The sequence below is a fragment of the Anser brachyrhynchus genome (assembly GCF_964034855.1).
Source record: "Anser brachyrhynchus genome assembly, chromosome: 2".
Lineage (NCBI taxonomy): Eukaryota > Metazoa > Chordata > Aves > Anseriformes > Anatidae > Anser > Anser brachyrhynchus.
Window position 1 is genome coordinate 78,701,591 of NC_137695.1, and position 22,705 is coordinate 78,724,295.

The following is a 22,705-nucleotide window of genomic DNA, read 5'->3' on the forward strand; positions in this document are numbered from 1 at the left end:
AAGAGCAGTAAATCCACAAAATGGTTTAGTTTTGCAAGGGCTAAAAATGTCATTACCAAAAGAGTTGCTGAAAAATCTTATCTGTTGCCTTCTTTATTAAAGTAGAATTTGTTCATTTACTTTTGTTAACATTTTGTCATTTTTATTAAAGCACAACATATATTAAATAAGCACTGCTCTGTGAACAGAGGTGTAGAGAAGGAAGACAAACTTCTTCAGGGGTGTCTAACGTATTTGGTATACCCTTAACTAAACCTTGTTCATTGTATTGGTAACAGCTTTAGAATGCATTAAGTATCTGGAACTTTTTGGTCAAATTCTTTAAATGATATTTTGCCAAATAGATTTGGTTTCAAATATTTAATATTATGCGGTAGAGCAGATGGCTGGTGGAAACTATTCAGATATTTATTTTAGAAAAATGTCCAGACATTTCATCTTATTTTATTTTATTTTTTAACTATTTGTGGTTTATGAACACTTGCATTTTATGGTTTTTACTCTGTGGTCTTTTCAGTTTATGCCTCATACTGGGGGGTGGGGTGGTAGATTGTTTCCTTATTGCAGGCTACTCCAGAAGCCTAAAATGAGAGTGAGTTGTGCTGGTTTGCAGATCCCTTCCTAATGTATGATTTCTTTCCTTAGACAGAGTAACATGAATATAACATGAGACAATCTTGTTTCTCATTATGTTAGTTGGGATTGTTAAAGTGTCAACATTGCATCTAGCTTCATCCATGTTAAATGAAGGTTAGAAACCACTCAGTTACCCAACCCTCTAGTGATTCACCACCTCAGTTATTAAATGTGTTTTCTCCTGATCTTGTTAAAGATTTCGAAATTATAGGGTCATTTGCATTGTTTCTCATGAATAGATGGATTTTTAGCTGTCCAGGGTCAATAGCTGCATGTATTTTGTATTTATAAAGTCAGTGATCAAAATAAATCAATGATTGATTCTGCTGAGCAAAAGCATGGGGGGTTGAGGGGGGAAAGCTTTCATTAGTACAAGATGATAATATTTTCTGTGCTCAGTATTGCTGTTTGTATGTAATAAAGACTTAGTCAAATGTCACTCTATTCGTGTTCTTTAAGAAAAAAAATGAAACAAAAAATAAGTAAATAGCAATTGATGACAGATGAATTGAGAGCTCAAATTTAATGTTCTGTGGAAAATAAGGTACCTGTTGGTATTTTGATATTGTGCTTTTTTATCTAACCTATGTGCTATGAGCACGATAACACTTTGATAAAGGAAAAGGAAGATGACTTTGGTTTGGACTAGTAGAAGGAAAAGAGAAAAATGGTAATAGAAGCAAGAATAAAAGTTTTAAATAGCTTGGGACTTACTGGCCTGAGACCCTTACGCTACAACATCATGTTCAACAGCTGAAATGATTGCCAGACACCTGAAATGACTGTCAAACACCAGTCCATCTGCTGTATGTGACCAGGGAATAGTACTGAGCAGGAGCTTGGGACTATGTGTTTGCAATTTACTTGTTCTTAAAGGCTGATTAAGATGAGGTCTGTCACAGGTTCGCAAGGTGTTTTGAACTTGACTTGCGGATTTTCAGGAGAATAAGACTACTGACTCTGATAGAGCCCTTTCTGACAGGGCTTAATGAATGTTTTGCTTGTGCCATGTGTGTCACATCCTTCTGTTGTGTTGAGTGTTCCAGATTTCTTTGGTTCCAGATTGTTGCCTGTTTATTAGTAATGATGCGTTATGAGCAGTTTAATGTATGAAGATAATACCAAGGGAAGGGAAAATGATTTAAGGCAGTATGAACAATTTGATACTACAGAAGAAATTTCAGAGGAGGAGAAAGATGCTCTTCATAACAAAAAATGCATCACGTGGTGATAAAATGTGAGAACAGATCTACTGTTGGTGATGAAAAGAACAGTCCTTTTAGGCAAAACATTCTGTAATTAATTTTGTCCAGGGAAGTGATTTTTTTTTCCCCTGGATGTCTTATGGGTGTACAAGCTGTAATATTACTACTTTCTCTTTCTTCTTGGAAGCCTCTTGGCTATTGTTCTATACCTTGACTTTTTTTGTCTAAAAGGAAACCACTTTTTTTCTTGAATATCTTGTGATGAATCCAATGCCTGTGGTACCACTATACAATGCCGATTAACCATTCAGATGATCTGTTTTGCACATGATGGCTGAGCAGCTTTTCAGGAAATAGCCAGGAATGTTCATATCGCCATGAGTTAGACAGACAGCATGGAGCGAAGTTACTTGTTGATATCTATAATCTGAACCCTAAAAAAACAGGGTTCAGTGAAATAGTAGAATGACTTTTTAAATTTGAATATGCCTGGAATAGGATGAGGGAAGATGAGGGACAGCTGTGTTGATAGCCAATTAAATACCTTTAAATACTAAAATACCTTTAGTTACTCCCAGATCAATTCCAACAGTGTCAAGTGAAGTTGCATGTGTGAACAGAGACAATATTCTTTATTCTTTTTTATTCTTTCTCTTGTGGCTTAATTTCATTAATGACTTTTTTTTTTTTTTTTTTAGTACTCCATTTAGCTACCAAATGATCAGTTAACTAGGCTAGGTAGTAAGGTAGTAACTCTGGACTACAGTAGATTTACCTAATCCTTATAGTTTACTTTGACAATAAAATAACACAGACATGGGGGAGAAGGTGTAACCATAACTTACTCTGTGTCATTTCTTATAATCAAAGTAATAGTGTACATATTACAGTAATATACATGCAGTATCGATACTGTATATATAACAAACATACTAATGGTATACCTACCACACTAATAAGCTGTGTATGGTCAGAGTTCAGAACTAGGAAATACCACCCAAAAACATGATGGGGGGTTGAAATCAAACTGCCACCCCCCCTAAATTTAAAGACTTTGGATAGAAAGACAAGTGAAAATTAGAATATTTTTGCATTCTTTACCCACTGTTTTTGTGAGTAATGATTTAGTTTTAAGACTATTCTATTTTTTGATCAAAAATTTTGATTCATAAACCAAAACATAAGTAGAAGATATAAAATCGGGGCTGTTTTTTTTTTGGTTTTATTTATTTATTTTCCCTCCCAGAAAGTTACCATGTTTGTTATCCCTCTTCCCACGTTTCCTGTACTTGTTTTATTTTTGGGAGTGTTCTTTTTGTGATTGTCATCAGGAATGTGATAAACTTCTGTTTCATTCTTATTATGTATTATTCTTATTCTTATCTTTCCCCTGTAAGGACTTCTGAACACATGAGAGAGGGTAAAAAGCTGTTTCCACATAACTCACTGGCACAACACTTCCAGGCTGCAGATTCTGGGGAATTGCAGGGTGCCCAGATCCAGGGAACAGTTGGTTTTCCTTGGTGCATGCGTTAGAAGCAGAAGTGAGACAGAAAGTTTACTGTCGCAGAGTGTGTCCAGCTTGGGGAAGGGAGAATCAGTCATTGATTTGATTAGTATAGTGAGATTGTGAAAATGTGTTTATAGGTATTAAATATGTTTTTTGTTAGTTTATTTGTTTCTCTGAGGTATAGTATCTGGGGGTTTAGCCACAGTAGGATTTTATTCTGGGGGTCAACTTTTTAACCAATAAGTCATTTCATCATGCTGTTATAATTTACCTCCCCTTTCACATTCTACCTATGCCCTTTTCTCACCCTCTGATCGTGAAGACGAGTTGTTTTTTTTTTTCCAATTTTTTATTTTTTATTGTGGATATTGTGAATCCTGTGAATCCTTGTAACAACCCAGGCTGATCCAAGGCATTTTTGAACTTTTTTCCAGCCACTGCTCTTTGTGGGTTATTTGTTTCTAATGAGAGAAAGGATTCCTACTTTCAAGTCTTGACAGTCACTACTGGCATTTCTTAAATTTCAGTGCTGCTTGTTTTCTAGCTAAACGTCATTTTCTGTTTGAATATTCTCCTGTGCTGCATTTGCTTTTATGCCATTGTGCTTCTTCCATAAGTCAAATTATTACCCTAGGGAGTTGGGCAGACAGTATGTATGGATGGTAGAGGCATGATATTTAAATGAGTTCAAAGGTATAGCAAAACTCTTCAGTCCAGATTACAGTATTTCTTACTGCAGTGGATGACTTCGAAAACAACATCTTTGGAGACATTTTGATGTCCCTGGTTTTCTGCTTCACCTCTGAAGGGCACTGAATCTGCAAAATGCTATCCTAATTCTGCAGAAATAGCTTAGATGATGTCGTATTTCCTTGGAAGGAATTTCATCATAGTGACTGAAAATACTCTGAATTTAAAATTAAGCCTAATAGTCTAAGGTCCTTAACACATAAGATTTTATCATTTTCAAACATCTGCTATCTGCTTTAGCAGATAGAACGAAGATTACTTTATAAGCGCTCAACCATGATTGCCATCAAAACCATTCCCAAACTTTTGAATGATGACCTGTTTTCGAGAAAATAAAAAGGTACGCCCTCAAGCATTCTCCGTCTTCTTATGGCAAAAACATCCTGTAAAATACCACTTACCCATACCTCCAATTGAGAAAATTGCTTTAGAGTTTCTTAATGTATTAAGACGGGTTTCAGGAGTATACCTGTATGGTTTATAGGCTCATTTGCATTCTTTTGTTGGTTATGGGTGTGCTGCTTTTCAGAGACGAAAATGAATTAAAATCTTGACCTGAGAAACAAGGAGTTAGGGGCAGAGGGAAGAAGAGGGAATGATGGCGTACATTTAATGCTTAAACTGAGAGGTAGGTAGCTGATCAGAACTGAAGCATCATCATCTAATACTCATCTGCTTTTTACAAAAAGCTCAGTTGGAACAGACTTTAAACTAGTATTATTGGTGCTGCACAGCTCACTGCAGAATAGAAGCATTGACAAGCTACAGCTTTGAGCATTTGCTATAATGCAACAGAGAAACTCAGGTGTGGTTTTTTGTTTGTGTTTTTGTTTTGTTTCTGAAATTATTAACCCTTCTTTCCACCTACTTTATAAGACCTTTTGCTGGGTTGCTGGGTTTTTGTTTCTTTTACTCTAATTGTTTTAGGATTTTGACCTACTGCAGTGCTCTCAGAAGAGAAACAAAGCAGCAGGGACTGATTACCCTGATTTGATATGCAGCTGTTGCTCTGATTTAATCTTCTGTTGTGTGTAGACCATAGACTTCAGTATTAATAATATAGTACCTGGTATGTTCTGCTGACAATAGGAAATTATTCTCCCACCTATTGTTAATGTACTGTTAAGAGGAAAATATTTCCTGTTATCCATGAATATTGCCAGGTTTCACTCAAATCTGCATCATCTTTCATCAAATACTTATCAGTTCGCAGGAATGAACCCTGAAGTTACGTCACCACAAGACACGTGCTGAAACAGAGATGTATTTGATAATTTTGGTAAACATAAACTGAAGGGGAAAAAAACAACTTCCTGGAAATAATTGCACAAACATTATGGGAAATATTGGATGGTTTTGTTTTCTAGGTAGCAGCAGTCACGTAACCTGACGTTCGTTATGTATACCTATGTGCATCTGTCCTGTTAACATGGCCTGTCACATCTTCACGAAATGAGTTGTAGATGTTCTCCTAATGGGTGCTAAACATTCATTAACTGTTTAATAAACTTATCACAAATAATACCTAGTGGCTATCTACACTTTAAATAGGATTCTTTTAATTTACCACTTTTTGTTGTATTTTTCTATAAGAAAGAATGTTGTTTAAATAATACAAACAGTCTTTGTTAGATGACAAAAGCAAGAAATGAGGCATTGTTGTGTAGGTTTATTTTTAATATTTTAAATTGGAACGTAGGAATATTGAGTGTCATTTTTAAGAGTTTTTTCTTGTTCCTTGTTAGTTTTACTCAGACTTTTAATCTTATTTAAATGTCTCCTTTGTGTTGTATCCATTTCTGATCTGTGATAAAATTAATAGATATGGTTCCGTATTGCTCTAAGGAACAACTTTAACAATTTTGGACACTATAAGTTAATATTTTTCTCTCTCTCACTGAACAGACAGTGATTGATGACAATTTCTGTATTATGGAAGGAAAATGTTTCCTCTTTGATTAACTGTTTTAATTTCCTAATGAGGATGCTAACACCAATGTATCCCTAGTGTGTTCTTTCTCTTTGCACTATTTAATCTAGGTCATAGTTTCTGTACCTTTCTACATGGCTCAGTAATATCTAGAGAAGGTTAGAAATGGAGGTTAAAATACCAAGAAATAATTTTAGTAGTAATCGAGCTTAAAGCAAACATTTACATTTGCACTATGATTTCAAGTTCTGTTCTACAGCACATTATCTCATTTGCATCCATTAATGCAATATTTCTATCCTGGGCATTTCCAACCAAGCATTAGATAGTGTTTACATATATGTATGAACACGAGCTGGTGGGGTTTGTTTTTTGTTGTTGTTTTGTTTTTCACTTATTCCTGATCACAAGCAGCATAATGATGGAAAAGAAAACAAACAAACAAACAAAAACCTATGGTTTATTTAGAAGGTCACAAATTTGAAATAACACCCAAGTCACCTTTTATGAAAATTTCACTTTGTTTCCCAAACTAAAAAAAAAAAAAACCTACCTTTTTTTCAGAACTTAGAACCAGTTTCTACTCTCTGTATCATATGCAAATAGTACTAACTAAATTCTAGTACCAGCAAACCTCTCCTTGCAAGATTCTGACATCAAAGACAAAAGAGTGAGTTAATAAACCCAATCACTATGTTGAACAATGACAAAATTTAGGGCATATTTTCACAGCAGTACTTATGTGCTTATTTCCCCGTGATTTCAGTGAAGGGGTGGGTGGGAAGAAAGCACTAAGCACCAAGTCTTTTATGATATCTGTCTCCCTATGGAGAATTACAAGCTTTTGTATTTTAAACATCAAGGTCCAGTACCCATCAGGAAAGGCAGAACAAAGGGGTTCCTAAGCTTGAAGAAGAGGCAGAGGGAGGATATTAGAAAATGCATTCAAAACTGATTAAGGAAAAGAAAAGAACGATTGTGTCCATAGTTGATAGAAAAGGAATTAACAGGTGTAAACTGCAGTAAGAGATCTTTTAAGTTAGGCACAAAGAATGTAGCAGCTTCCTTACAGTAGTTACTGTAAGGCATCAGTCCAGTAAGGTTTCTCAGACTAAGCCATGATGTTTCTGATCATCAGTATGACAGTAGGTCCAGAGGATGTTGCCTCAGGACAGGATTGTGATCTGGATTACTCTTGAACTTTCTTGTAGCCATTGTGGTTTAGCCATTGTTGACACATCAAAACAAAAAACACTGCTGTGAAGAGCTTAATCAAATCAGATGATAGCAAATGTTGTCTCTCTTAAAATCAGAGGAAGGTTTTAGGCAGGAAGGGACCTCTGGAGATCATTTTGTAATCTTCTCTTGAAATCTGGATGTTAGATCAGGTTATCCAGGGACTTGTCAAGCCAAGTGTGGAATACTTATAGCAAGGGAGACTGTATCACTTCTCTGGATGACCTACACCAGTGTTTAATCATTCTCATGGCAAAGATTTTTTTCCTCATACATGCAACAGAATTTCCTATAAATCAACTTGTGCTTATTGCCTCTGGTACTCTCACTGGCCATCCTTGTGAGGAGAGAATCTCCGTCTCCTGTATAATTACATTTCATGTTTTAGAAGTGAAGTGATAAGATTGCCTCTGTTGCCCAACTTTGTATTTCTGTTTAAGAGAGAAAACCAACTCAGGTTTTAACATTTGGCAGTTATTTGCCAGGACAGGAAAGCACCAGGAGACTTACCTGCAAAATGAGGAGATCTATTTTCAAGTTTCTAAGTGTGGTCAGAGCCTTGGCTCAAGACAACACCTGTGACCCATTGAATATCCTTTTTGGCTAAGCGCCTTCTAGGATGCTACTGTAACTACTGACAGGCAATGTTTACTGGATCATTTTAAATACCCAAAACATTTTGGTCATTTAAAAAACAAACAAAAAAACCCCACAACCATTATTTCATTGATATACCACTTCAGTAGTTACGAACCGAGCGTGTCTCAGCTCTAAAGTTACCAAATGTTGTTGATACGTAAACAGATTCAACAAGTGAACAGCTTTAAGGATAATTCCTAGCCTTCAGTATTGAGGAATCAGAGAACTGAAGTGACCTGAAGTTTGTTTTCATAAACTCTTGTAATTGTTTTCAACTTCTTGAAGGCTATTCTAACTGGTAATCAGGCATGAGGGACTAGCTAATATCTGTTCTTTAGCTTGCAAGCCAAACTTCCTTCCATCTCACTTAAACTAGCTGAACTGCCACAACCCTTGACATTTCAAATGCATTGAATATTTTATCATTCCATTCCCATGGATATGCTTTGTTTAGACATAATCCAAAGCAGCAGATCCAGAAATAGAAGAGTTTTGTTTTATTTTAAAGTTGACTTGCTGTGTCACACCTCATTTGTCATGCCATTCTGTGTCTCATAAACAACCAAATACAGTGATATGTTCCATAAAATAATAGTTATGCCTCCAAGATTCTATGCAGGTTGTTTCCATTTTGAATGGCAATACATGTACATGTCCTTTGTATTAAGATGATGGACCTTTCTTTATCATTTCTGGAAACAGGTAGAAAGTGAACTGCAGTTATTTTTTGTGACATGCATTCTGTCTCTTGGAGCAATGTATTATAACTTTCCAGTCTAAACTCTTGTATTTTATTTTAATTCTTTATTTTTGTGGTGTGTGTGACCAAATTGTAATTCATATTAAAAATACCATGATTTTCAGAAAGTAGGTACTTAGTGTATCTAAAAGACAAACTGCTTGACTTGTGTCATAAGTATATTACCCAGATTTTGTTTATGGGGCACTGCATGCAACTGCAGCAGAAAGACATCATTTAACACACTGATCAGTTGATGAAAAGCAATTATTATCTTTGCACATAAATAGGTGATCTGTAGTACAAATCCTTCTGTTCACACATTGACTTTCATTTGCATCAAAAATCAGTATAATATCATGGTTTCAGAAATGCCATTGTCTGCTTAGTCATTATGCTGACAGTTGCAAAACTGGGGCCTACAAAGGAAGGATTTTATTGTTGTGAATAGGGCAAAGTACTTTCTTAAGTACCAGACCAGACAAAATAAGTAAGTAGTCTGATCCTGATTCAAAATTCATTGACGTCAGTGAATTTCTTTCCCTTCTCTTAAGGTTTGAACGAGGTCCTAAGGGAACAGGGCGATGAATGTATTGGCATTAGTGCTAATCTTACTTAAACAGTATAGATTACATTATTGTCTGACATTCAAGCCATAATTACGTAAATCTGCTCTACGCATTTGCTGTCATTTTTTATAGGTGTTTCAGTCACTTAAAAAAAACAAACAAAATAACAATGTTCTGTTTGCTTTACTATGCAAGAGATTTGAGTGCTTAGGAAGTGTATTTACATTCATTGTTGCCTGTGAAGATGCCATTTGTGTGCAAAATCAGTGAGAGGTAAGATAAAGCCAACTTCAGTTCTCAGATGATAAGAAAATATCATTCTTAAATCCGTTTCATAAGCTAATTAAAAAAAAAAAAAAAAAGAGAAAGAAGGAAGGTGAGGAGACTAGATTGCAGATTCCCAGAGGGAAAGTAATATATGGACTGAGCAAAGCTATGGGGAAGATAACTCCAATCAAACAGTTATAATGAGTTAAGCCAGATGGATATGATTGAAACCAGTTTTAGCTTTAGGAAACTAAAAAGAAAAAAAGCAGAAAATTAGAAAGGTGTTAGAAGTATATATTTCAAAACCCTTATCATGAAAATAGGAAGGACTAGAAATAGAGGTAGCTACATTAGGAGAGCTTAGGAAATGTTGCATTGCTTGTACTTTTATTTCAGCAGTCTGTCTGCCTCCTGAAACAGTCTTTTGGTTTAAAACTGCCTTTTTGTTTAAAAGGCAGTTATGATTAATCTTGATAATACAGTCCTCAATCACTGTAGGTTGCTAAGGGTTCAGTGTGCATTTTGGTTTGTTTCATTTTCTGAGTGATGCATATGACAATTTGGCTCTGTGATGAAATACAGCTGTGTTTTAAGGGGCAGGTGGAAAGGAGGGAGAAGAAACACTGAATTGTGTTTCAAAAACACAGACAAAACATAGATAAATAAATGCATTTTTCACATTTTTTGAGAATATTCTTCTCATAAGAGATGCTTTTTACTCATAAGAGACATTGCGTTTCACATGCATTAGTTGATGTAAACAACAGAGTGAAGATCCTAGCATCTCTGAGTATACCTTATTCAGGGCAAATTATAAACTGGTAAAAGAGGTTTCCCTATAAATGCCAAATTGCTAGATTTTAGACCACTTTCCTTAATTCAAAATCTCTGAGCTGGTCAGGAACAGCAAACTCTGTAGTCAAGAGATAAATGCATGTAATAAGAAAGGTCAGAAAAATTCTGCTTGCTCATAACAATCTTGTTTTCTCCCTGCCATTTCTAACTATGGAGCTGCAGTACAGCTGTCCGGATGAAGTGACAGCTTCAGGAATCCTTAAAACCAACCAACAAACAATCTAGAGAGATCTAAAGAGAGAGACCTGGGAGGTCCAATTTTTGCAAATCCATAGCCTAGTATCAGCACTTCACCTAACCTTGGGTGCTGGGACCATCTGAATGCCGTTAGGTGCCTGCACTTGCTCCTCCTCTCAGCCAGATGTAGAAGCTCAGGTGCTAGGACTAGGCTGTGCACAGGAGGCAGTGCGTGTAAAATTAGCTGGGAAAAATTCATGACCTATGCATGTATATTATGTCATTGCAAGCTAAATCTACGACTGCTTTTGTTAAATGCAGGTCACCAGTAGCTGTTCATATTTCTTGTTTTGTTTCTGTTTTAGAGTAATCTACACGAGAACCAGAATGGCCCTTCAAAATTGTTAAAGGCCTGTCCCTTTGGGGTAAGCAAGAAGTATTCAGGAGAGACAAGTGCCAGTGACCCTCCCCTACAGGAATGCATACACTTTTATTTATCTTTACACTGGCCAGCATCTGCTACCCTAAGCTCAGGTTTCCAAGGTGCAAATAGTAAAGGTGTTGACAAATTCAACTTAGGTGCCAGGATAATGTAAGATCTCTACTAGCTCGAATGTTCGTGTAAGGATCCTCTCAGTACTTTAAAAAATGTCCTTCATTCCTAGTCTGTCACAGTAGACTAGCCTATCTTGTCAAATATTTCTATCTACAAAAAACAGTGAAGTGACTTAGACCAATAGTAAAAGTGGCCAAAACTTGTCTTACAGGTCATTGTTATCCTGCTGTTTCTTTACACTTTGCTGTCAGTTCATGTGCTCCCACTGTCTCTTGCCTTATGTTTAAAAGTCAAATTGTCTGGGACATGAACCTTCCTTTTGGTCTGGGTACACACAGTGTCTGATACAAAGGGTCTGTGACTGAAGTTCTTGTTAGCAGTAGGGGAAAGGTATCTCATAGCTATGTGGAAAGTTCAGTTGAAGGAGTGTTTACATATAGGATAACCTAAAGGATTTTCAGAAGAACTAAAAATAAGCTGTTTTTGTCATTAAACAGAGATTAGAGTTGTCAAATATATACCTTCAACTAGGAAAATCACTCTAATTGATTCAATACTTGCTGAGAGCTTGAGTATAATATATATGAAAATCATAGAATATTTCTCAGGTTATGACAGCATAAGAAAACTAGTACATTAAGACTGGTTTCTACTTTTGTCTACAAGTTTTACAAAACAAGGATGCTGGGGTGAGAGCTGGAGTACATACAGTGATCTCTGTTGACTCACAAATCTATCTCATACTTTGGGGGGAAAAAAAAAGTATAATTCGTGGGTGTGTATATGATTGATGTGAAATCAAACATCAAGTTGTCATTCAGTTATGGGCATAGAAGGTTCTTTTTGTTAAAAAGCCTATGTTTCCACTCCTGTTTACATGCATAGTGCAACTGACTTGGACTGATTTATAATAGCATGTTAATGATAATACTTTAGAGAATGTTACTGGCCCAATCCTGCAGCCTTTATTGCACAAATATAACATGATTCTTTTATGTGCAGTAAACATTTCCATTAATAGGAAAAAAAATACCATTTAAGCTGTAAGAGTTAAAAAATTAAACTTACCTGTGTGGTAAGTCATACTTAAGGATACAAAGCCATCTAGTGAAACACTTGAAATTAAATACTTAATCCTTTTTTTAAAACAATTTTCTGTACTACCTTTCCTAAAATCTGATAATACTTGTGTCACTACAATAGAATTTAAAGAGATATTTCATCTGGGTCTCGTAAATGAAAGATACTCCTGTATACTTAAGAGGTAAGTATACTGGTATAAAATAAAGGGTATTCATTTAGAAGTGGGACCAGAAAAAAAAGAGTAAGTTTTCCAGATTCTTATATTACAACACCTGATGTCTAACACTTCTGGCAAAAGATGAAAGGAGCTTAGGGAAGAAAAGAGGAAAATAAGAGCCCAGTGTTAAAGGCTATGTGTAGACTTGTGGTAGTGGATGCAGGAAAAACAACAACCCTTCTTTATAAAAAAAAAAAAAAAAAAAAAACCAGTTGACATTTTTACAGATCTGTTTCTAACTCCTTGTACAAAAATCTGACAATGGTGTGAGAATATGGCAAAATCATACAGAAGCCTTCATAGTCAGTGTGAAACATCTCAGAAGAAATGGCAATATGCGGCACATGAAAAAAAAAAATATTTCAGTAGAATATTAGGAAGGTGGAATTGAAAGCATTTGGAGACAATAACAATACTTAAATGTTACAGCCGTTATGACGTAAAGTACCTGATGTGAATGCACTTCCTATCATTCATGGTATTTTTTTAAAGTATAGAAACGTTATTTCAGCATAGGCTATCAGAGAAGAACAAACCTCTTCCTGTTACAGTTTAGGTTTTAGTTTGTGGTAGCTAGCCTGACTAGGGACATACAAGAGACTGACTGTAAGGGAGAAAATTTTGAGGTAAGTCTGAGGGTACATTGTCATTGGAAATAGCATTGATGGATTGTTGAATGTATATTTCTAAAAAGGCAGGAAGTCAAGCAAATGTAGTGTATTTCAAAAGAGTTGGGTTTTTCTGTTTGTTTGTTTTTCACAAATTCCAGGTTGTTTGCCTTTATATGTCCTTCTCCATCTGTCCATATTCTGGACACACCTTTTGCAGCATGAAGAAAACTGTATTCTTATTAATGCATTCTAAAATGGGGAGTTAAAATGGTTTACCATATTATAAAAGATATTCTCTTGTAATTCAGAAATGGTACTTCCTGGTTGAAAGGGCTTCTAACTCATATTTATTATTTTTTATTTATTATTATTTATTATTTTGCAATGCAATTATCAACCTGGGTACATGGACATTTTCTTCTTTTTGTTGCTGTTTTGAGATACTAATTTTCTGGAGACTTTCAGGGCTCTGATAATGCTTTTGGTATTTTCTTTCCTTTACTCCAAGCTGTGTGCTTCTGGGAAGATATGTTCTGTAATACATAGATCACTAGGCAAGTTCAGGGTTGGAATATTTCCTTTTCTAAAGAATAAAGGCAAATAGTTAAAATATTCACAAAATAGAAATAGTAATAACAGAATCCAATTAAGATATGTCAAAAGGTCAGTACTAAAAAGTTCAATTTTGACAAGGTTGCTGCACATTTTATTGATGAGACAATATCTAATCTATTTAATAAAATCATTAACTATTTTATTCACATAAATATTCAATCAGAAAGTGAAGTCAAAATGCAGTCGATTTATAAGGATAAAAGAATTATTTCACTTAGGTCCTGAAACTCCTGATGAAGGAGTGACAAACCCCATCCAGTCAGTGCTGCAGAGAAGCCTGTACCACAGCCCAGCCTGGAGGGCAGTTCACATTGTGGAAGCAGGGACAAATGAAGAATTCAGGACTTTGCCCAGGAATGTGGGGTTGCTGCCAGGAAAGCCAAAGTTCACCTGGCATTTAGATCTGCTGGAAAAACCGGTGGCAACAAAAAGAGCTTCCCCTCCTATGTTTAGTGGTTAAAGACTGAGCATGTTGTTGGCTGGCATGGTTGATTGAGGAACAGCGGCCACAGACCATTACTCAGTGCCTTCTTCAGTCTTCATTTGTGTGGTCTAGTAGCTCCCTTCAAACAAACAAACCAAAAATTCAATACCACATTAACTCTATCTCTAAGCCTCTTGAGTTCTAGGTTAGAAGAACATGAGGCCACATGCTCTAAGTATGTTGAGAAATATCGATCTGGTTTAAGTATGTTTAGAAGTATCAACAGGTTACTTTTGCACTGACAGACTTTTTCCTGGTACCATCAGTCCTCTTGCAGCACCAAGACAATATAAGTACGTCAGCTCTGTATTCTGTCTTCAGGCTGTTCCAACACAAGTGACACAAATGCTGGCAAATCATCAGCATCAATTTTGTACTGAAGATCTAGCAGCAGCAATCATGGCATCATGACCTGATTGTATAGCAGTAAAGAGGGATAAGCAGACTTCTTTGGTGGATGCAGGATTCTATAGAAATTCTGAAAAGAAAAAAAAAAAAAAAAAAAAAGGTACTGTTCAGATTTCTGACATAATAGTAGCGAATGACAAAATCATGTAAAAATAGTCGGGGCTAATCCTGGCAAATAATTGCTTACTTTATTTGTATTTATACATAGACGTAAAAAAATGAAACAAGTACTGAAAATTAGGAAGTGATTTGTACCTTTTTCATATGATAAACTTGAATTTCTTCTCTGTTTCACTATATACATCTAGGAGTTAAATTTGTCAGCTTTGACTCCTGATTAATGTTTCGTTGTTTCTTTATTTGAAGTCTTTAAAGGAAAATCCTCCTTTATTTTTGGATGTGGAGCTAATGGTAATACTATGAGCACAGTTCCAGTTTAAGGCCTTTCTTTTTCTCTAATTCTCTCAAATGGGAATTTTTAAATTTATCTTCACGTAAGCGATTAAGTTGAGAATCTCTTTTTTGGCCTCTTTTAGGTCTTGTCTGTCATCAGTTTCGATGGAGATTTTTATTTTCCAATCATCTTGCAGCCATAAATAACTTAGCAGAGAACAGTGCTGAAATTGGTTTTCAAGTAGAGATTCAACACTAATGCGAAGTATTAATACTGACCTCATATGCTTACATCAACAGATTGGCACCTTTGACTGTCACACATTCCAGGAAGCTGGGAATTTATTCTACTCTGATAGTGCTAAGGTTGCTGCTAAGGCTGAAGAAGTGAGCTAGGAAGTTGGAGTCACTGTTGCTTTTTGAAATGGAATGGAAAAACTTGTGATGTCTTGGTGTATATTATCATCAGAGCAGTTTACCACAAAAGAGTAGGGAAGTATACGTGAACTCTTTTCTTGAAGTTATTCTGTAATAACAGGGTTTGAGTTTGTGACAGGTGGGGGCTACTTTCACCAAGCTAAATAGATTTCTAGTTTGTACTAAAGTGTTGGTGCTTCAGTTACAGCATGCCTCTTTCAGCAGCTATCTGTCATGATGATCTGTTCCTATTTAAATGATAGAACTGTGACTCTGCATCATCCATTCCATAGTAAGGGGAAAGGACAATAGGGATAGTCATAAAGCAGTAAGGAAGAGGTGCAGCAAGTGGAAACCAGATGCCAAATAGCTACTTCAGAACCACTGTTTCATTTCTCTGTAAGGTTCAAATGGAAGATCTTTGTCAAAGAAAAAAAGTAGAAACATCCACACAAAAATACAACGGTGATGCTTTGTACTTTCAGCACCCTGCAGAGTTGGAGAGATTTCTTTCAGCTCTCAGTGCTGTTATCCAAAAATGATTGTGATGATTAATAGGACAACTTGAAAATGCAGTTTAGCAGTAGTAACATCAAAAAAAAAAAATTACAAAGGAATGGGAAAGCTGCAAAAATATTTACATTTTAAAATGTCAAGATGAAAGATTTTGATGACACTTTGAAATAGCATCACGTAACTTCCCAGAATTTTTAGGGATAAAGCTGTGTTTTAAAAAATTTTTAAGAAAAGATGAAAGCATTCAATAGTTAAAAGGAAAATTTAAGTGAGAAATAGAACGGCAAGGATTCTTTGGCTAATTGTCTGGAAAAGAGTAAAGGAAATTTCATGCTTAATAAGCAGATCAGGACTATTTTGTATCCCAGTGGCATTTTAAAACTGATTCCTATATTGCCTATATACTGAGTTTCTTCTTTTGTTTGTCATGTCCTGTTTTCCCCTAATGCTGTACCAGTGTTTCTCTACCATCAGCATCGGTTGCTGTAAGTTGCAGCGTGAGTCCTCACCCTCACTGTAGCCTGGTATAAAGCCTCCTCAGTTCAGGTGGAAACATCAAAGCTTAATATCCAAGAGCAAGACTGCACAGAACACGTGCAAAAACATGTTTTGTTTTTTTTCTCAAAACCTTTTATTGTCAAAACTTTTGTCAGTTTTTCCTGGGAATCACAATGTGAATTTTCTGTGGCATATTTAAAGTTCCAGAATGTAAGGGCCTCTTTGTTGAAGGGGGCAACTTTTCAACAAAGTATGGTTTCTGTTTCTTTTTATTAAAAAAAAAAACCAAAAAACTATGCACATCACACCAACGTTCTTCACTGAAAAATTATGTTAAGATCTCACTGTACTAGGTTTTCTGAATCCTGAATTAGAGAAAAAGTTGACATCAGTTAACAGTTTGTGTAAGGTAGCACAAATATGATATTATGAATCTTTGAAAATTCTTAGATTTAATAAATTAATGCATGCTTTAGGACAAATTTAATATGAACTTGTCAGTGACACAAAATTGTGACCATGTTCATCAGTTCAAGTAGCTGCATTTTTACTGCATTTTCCAGTATTATTAAAGCATCAGTTAGAACCAGCAGATGCTGTGCATATTTTTTCCTCTGTCACATATTCTGCTGTACGCTCACTCTTCTAGTAACATTTTACACTGGCTTTGTAAAGGTAGAAACAACTTATAAAGACACAAGGTAGCAGAACTGTTGGAGAAGTACATTTGTTTGTATGTGTAGCATTTGATGTAAATTATTCATGTGAAGGTTAATCTTTGTTTTCAAAGTAATTTGAAATGCATGTTATAATTGCCTTGCATATTTGATTAAAGCCAGCAATTGAATAGGATGCTATAGAAAAATAATGAAATCATAGAACTTAGAACAACCCATTAAATTTCATCAATTTTACTGAATGTACTGATGCTGCTTACTTTTTTTTTTTTTCTGTTTTAAGGAGAATAGAATCAGAGCACAATGTGTTATCTGCTGCAGATAAAACTAAAAAAATAGAAAGTCTGAAGTAACTCTCCTTTATGTAGTGCCAGACAGGAAAAATGGATCCTCTCCAAGAAATACTACAGAAGTTAGCAAGCTGTATATCAGATGTTGGTTAGCATATTCAGTACTCATCGCCAAAAGAAAAACTTAAGTAAAAGGACAGTAGTATTTCTCATTATTCAATAAGCAAACAAAGGAACAAACAAGCTATTCAACATATGCACATAGTGTTGTGTAGAGACATCTGGGTTGTATTTGGATATGTAATTGAATAAAGATTTCAAATGTGGAAAAGATTCTTCTTTATTGCTCATTACAATGAAGTAGATACGGTCACACTTTTCACAATTTACTTAACAATTCCATTCGGTTTTGTTTGTTTGTTTGTTTGTTTTCTATAAGGAGTGTATATATAAACTTCTGTCAATTGCAATCCCAAGAATATGGGGAACAAATACCATCATGTGAGTAGTTTATTACAAGCATTAGTGTTTGCATTTCTTGATTCTCATTTGAAAAGCATTGTACACTACATAGCTTACTGAATATGAAGACCCTTTTTTGAATATACGATGTGATAATGACAGATGGAAGGTCTCAGTACATTGGTTTGGTTAAGAGATAATGTGAAATACATTGGGTTGTGAGCAGCATTTAACTTTAAGATGTCAGCCTTTCCACTTCAGGTGATTAGTCTTGTGTGAGATGTGGTGAACAACTAGATCGTATTGCACATGCCACCAAACCAGACAATTTAAGCAAATGCATTTGACTTCGAATCTGCAGCAGGTTAAAAAAGATTCTCGTGGTCAGTTTCTGTGTTTTACTGGGGGTGTCCTTTAGATGTGGCAACACCGATTATTGCAAATCCATTGCATGTAGGCTGAGTTCAATAATTTGCCATAGGGATGTGTTTAACATAATCTTTCCTGTCTTGCTCTTGATAAGAGAGAGTATCTTACATTTCTGCATGCATATCCCCAGATCAGAACATACAAGTTTTGCTTCTGTTCAGACAGAAAAGAAGAAATACTAGTTTGGAAATTCAGTCCACTGTATCTTGGTTCTATCAAGGGCTGACATCATGTCCTAGTAAAAGATCACTCAGGTTTTTAGTGGCCTACAGAAAGTCCAACAAACCAATTGCACCAGAGCATCACACACTTCATATTCTGTTTTTTATGCTGAATCTGCCTGCAAGAAGGTCCCAAATCTTGACAGCCGTCCGAAGCACTGCCATCAGCCAGTGAGTACAGAAGTACTGTGTCATTGGAAGCTAAACCAAAGGACAGTGAGGTTGATGCTTAGTTAAGTGTTTTTTTTCTTTTTTTTTTGTGGAGGTGTTGTATAGTCACAATATTCTTGCTATGTAGAAGTTTAGCTAGCATAGCTCCAGTGGTCCTGGCAGTAAACTGGAATTGACTGAGTTCCACCCCAGTGTCTTACAACAACCTGCCCTGTTGGTCTGCTGGAGATCACTTAGTCTCGCTGTTTCCCTCCTCTTTGTTTATCTTCTTATACTACAGGCTTTTATCTTAATGCTTGTTTGTACAGTTCTTAAGTTAATATGATCTTGATCTTAATAGGACTTCTTATGTGCCCCTGTAAAAAGCATATAGCAATTGACAGAGCATTACAATATTAATCTGAAAAGGTGTCCTAAGAATTCACCAACTCAATACCAAGCACACAATACCAAGCTTTAAACTTAAGTGAGACTAAAAATATATTTTATCTGAAGTGTTATTTTAGATGGCTGGCGCAAAATTCTTCTGTTTGATCACAGTAATTAATGTTACAAATGATTTGGTAAGCTAAACAGCTTTTGCATTGTAGCATTCAGGGGAAGTGAATACCACAGTAAACTTATAGAAAACACTCATTTTCAGTGCTATTTTATGCCACTGAGCAAAGGAAAAACAAAAAATAAGAGTCCAGAATAAGGTGTTTATTAACAGCTATATAGGGAAAACATCCTTTCTCACTAAATGCTTGAAAAAATATAAAAATTGTCAGAAAATATTCAGTACTGTCATTTTCATCCACTGCTAGCACATGCATTTGCTAGTTTAGGAAAGAAGCCAAGCTTACTTAGTTTTGTCTAAAATACTGCCTGCTTTTATATATCCATTAAGTGCAATGTGGAGAAGGGAGCAAAGAAACAATGAGAGAGTTGCTTTAATCACCAGAATGTTTTCTTCAGCTAGAACGTACCAGAAGTGCTTTTTCTATTCTGCAACTGCAATTTCCATTTACAAATGTGCTTCACTAAATGCACATTGTGGACCAAATTCTCTTCTTTCAGTGAACACATCTGTTATGCCCGTGAAACCTCATGATCACAATGTTAAGAAATGCTTGGCTCATCTTTTACCTGGAAACCCATAGTGGATATGCTTCCCATGGTACTCCCCTTCTCCCACCTAAGTTCTTGTCTTCCAATATACCACATCAGGGGATCACTTGGAGTATGGCTACTGTATAAACTAGTATTTGTGTATTTTTTAAAAACAGAATTAATAATTTTATGCATATGCATTCGTCAGGTATATTTGAAATAGTGATTCTGGAAGTTTTCATATTTAGTGCTATCTTAAAAATGATAATTTAAGAAGGTTACATGCATTTTCTGGCAAATGAAGTCACAACAATATATGAATGGCAGACGTTAATATCTAGCTGGGAAGTGAAAGACTTAGCATATTACAGATTACAAGATAAAGAAGAGAATTCCTTTCTTAGCAGTAGAGGGCTATCTCAGCCATGTCATTATGAGGGTTACCTAATCCACGGGTTCCTAAAGGTCGTGGCTGTGGGTTGCAAGATCCCATAATACACAAGGACATGGAGGTTTGGTTTCTGTGAATTTCTTTATTACAACTTACTACAAAATTACTGCTAGTAAAATAAATATATATACCACATGTTAAAAGTAAAACAAGTACATATTATAAGTTCCTATAGATTTCCCACTGGGAAAGCAAGTGTGAATTTCATTTGAACTTAAATGTTGCACCTATATATAGTGTGAGGTATTACCAGTACCACGCTCACCAAACCGCTACCAGGAGTGGGGCTAATCAGTGATGGAAAAGTCTTTCTTCACTAATCATCTGTTGCCAAGTCTAGAGTCAGCTAGGTTTCCTTGTAAGGTTCTGCTGTATCTGGGAGATCTCATGCAGAGAAGCTCATTTTGTGTAGACAGAGAGTAACTTTTTATACTTTTTTTGGTGTAGATACCTACGTGGACATAGGAAATCAGTTCTGGGAACAGCTGTTTGTGACTCCTGTTTTCCTGGAAGGTCAGTTCATTTTCATGGTTTCTTTGCTAACTACACCTCATCAAATAAGTTTTGGCTGAGTTTATCAGGGGTGGCTGGAGGCTCCCAGCTAATTGGTATCCCTCTTTGTTGGTATGTTTACTGGGTTGCCTTGGAGCTGGCTCAAGTCAAGGGCTCAAAGGAAGTCAAGGGCATTCAAAAAATATCTACATTTGAAATGGCACGTTTTCATAAATGTTCTGTCAGGAAGCATTAGCTGTTCTCCCTGATCCTTACATTTGGGATCCTTAGACACCTACCTGGTGCCCTAGATCTTTTCATTACAAGATTAGAGTGGCATCAAGGAGGTCCTTATGGATGTGTGTTTTACAAATATTTTTTTCCCTCTTACTACTATATTGCACAGTCAGTGAATCAGAATGCAGGTGGAAGAACTGGAACTTACCTTATGCTATATAATATGTATTTTTTCATATTTTGTTATGCAAAACAGACTGATATTTTAAACATGCTTGCTATTTTCCATATCAGGAGTGGAATGAATGTATATCTTCAGTTCACATAGTATTGTGTAATCTTCAGCAGCAATCATAAAGAAAATAATTTGAGATTTACGCTGAATATTTGACAATGTGCAGTTCTTATATTTGTATGTTTTCAACGTAAAGCAGTAGAAATATCAGCATGTAAACATCTGTCCCATTAGATTTTAAGTTAACAAAGTTAAGGTGAGGGCATTTAATTTTGATTCGCATTAGATCTCAGTGAAGGCAAAAATTCAACTTACTGCTATATTTGTCCTTTATATTTAGTTGAAAACGTAAAAATAGGGAGTGGAAGATGGTTTGATGTACAGTCTTCCTTAAATAACTGCCACGGAATTATTCATAATCATGTATATAGTAGTTTTTAAGCGGTATTTTTTTCTTATGTTTGTTGACTTTTGGAGTGCAGCTTAACGCATTTGTACTCAGAGAGGCTCCCAGCTGAATATTTGATGGCTGTGCTAGCTAATACAGCCAGCAATTCAAAGTGATGGCCTTTAGATTACTTTATTTGGGGAACAGGAGAAGGGGGAATGTGTTTTCTTTAATTGCATATTTTGAATTCATAGGACATAACACATTCTTCTGTGAGGAATGTCAAACAGAAGTAGTTATTTGCTTAATTATGCTCCGAGGCCCTACATTTGTGCTCTTGGATAGCTTTATAGAAAGCTCCTGCCTTCTGGCTTCTGGAGTTCTTGGTATGGAGAGCAAATATGAACATTGCTATGTCCTGTGCTATCTCAGTGGCTGCCATTTTTGTCTCATTGCTCTGTAAACCTAACTCTCTATGGTGGGAGGCTAACGTTGATAGTGTGCACAAAGATCATGATACAGATTTTAAAACACAGTTTTGCGTATTTATTTATTGTGGTGGTTTTACTCAGGTGGCCAGCTGAGTTCCACCACAACTGCTCTCTCACTCCCCCTCATCATAGGGAAGAGGGAGAAAGTACAACGCAAAGGACTCAAGTGTTGAGATAGGGACAGGGAGATCGCTCAATAATCATCATGACGGGCAAAACAGACTCAGAGTAGGAAGATTAGTAAAATTTGTTGCCTATTACTAACAAACTAGAGAAGTGAGAAACAGAGGAAAGAAACCAAAAACACCTTCCCCCCATCCACCCTCTTCTACCTTCTCCTCCCCCTGAGCGGCGCAGGGGAACGGGGAATGGGGGCTGCGTTCAGTCCCTAATGCTTCATCTCAGCCTCTCCTTCATGGTCACTCTCTGCCCCTGCTCCATGTGGGGTCCCTCCCACGGGATGCCGTCCTTCCCGAACTGAGCCTGCGGGGGCTGCCCACAGGCAGCAGCTCTTCAGGAACTGCTCCCACACGGCTCCGTACCACGGGGTCCATCCCCCAGGAGCAAACTGCTCCAGCACGGGTCCCCCACGGGCGGCAGCTCCCCCCAGACCCCCTGCTCCTGCGTGGGCTCCTCTCCACGGGCTGCAGCTCCGGCCCGGGGCCTGCTCCTGCGGGGGCTCTCCATGGGCCGCAGCCTCCTCCAGGCCACATCCACCTGCTCCACCGGGGGCTCCTCCATGGGCTGCAGCGTGGAGA

General features: G+C 36.5%; 1 protein-coding gene across 8 annotated transcripts in view; it reads left to right on the forward strand.

Annotated features, from left to right (window-relative positions):
• The window catches only part of LOC308190318 (uncharacterized protein), a 95,190-nt gene that overhangs the window by 55,127 nt on the left and 17,358 nt on the right, over positions 1-22,705 (forward strand). For 6 of the 8 annotated variants that reach the window (XR_013947068.1, XR_013947069.1, XM_080581538.1 and 3 more), the window contains one exon: positions 20,552-20,617. Coding sequence is in view for 6 of the 8 variants with exons in the window: in XM_080581538.1 (XP_080437664.1) it covers positions 20,552-20,617 (66 nt within the window). In the remaining 2 variants the exon portion in view is untranslated. Of the gene's footprint in view, positions 1-15,180; positions 15,830-20,551; positions 20,618-21,002; positions 21,181-22,705 lie in introns of those variants that run through there. The other 2 variants (XM_080581533.1, XM_080581528.1) reach the window with 2 other exon arrangements.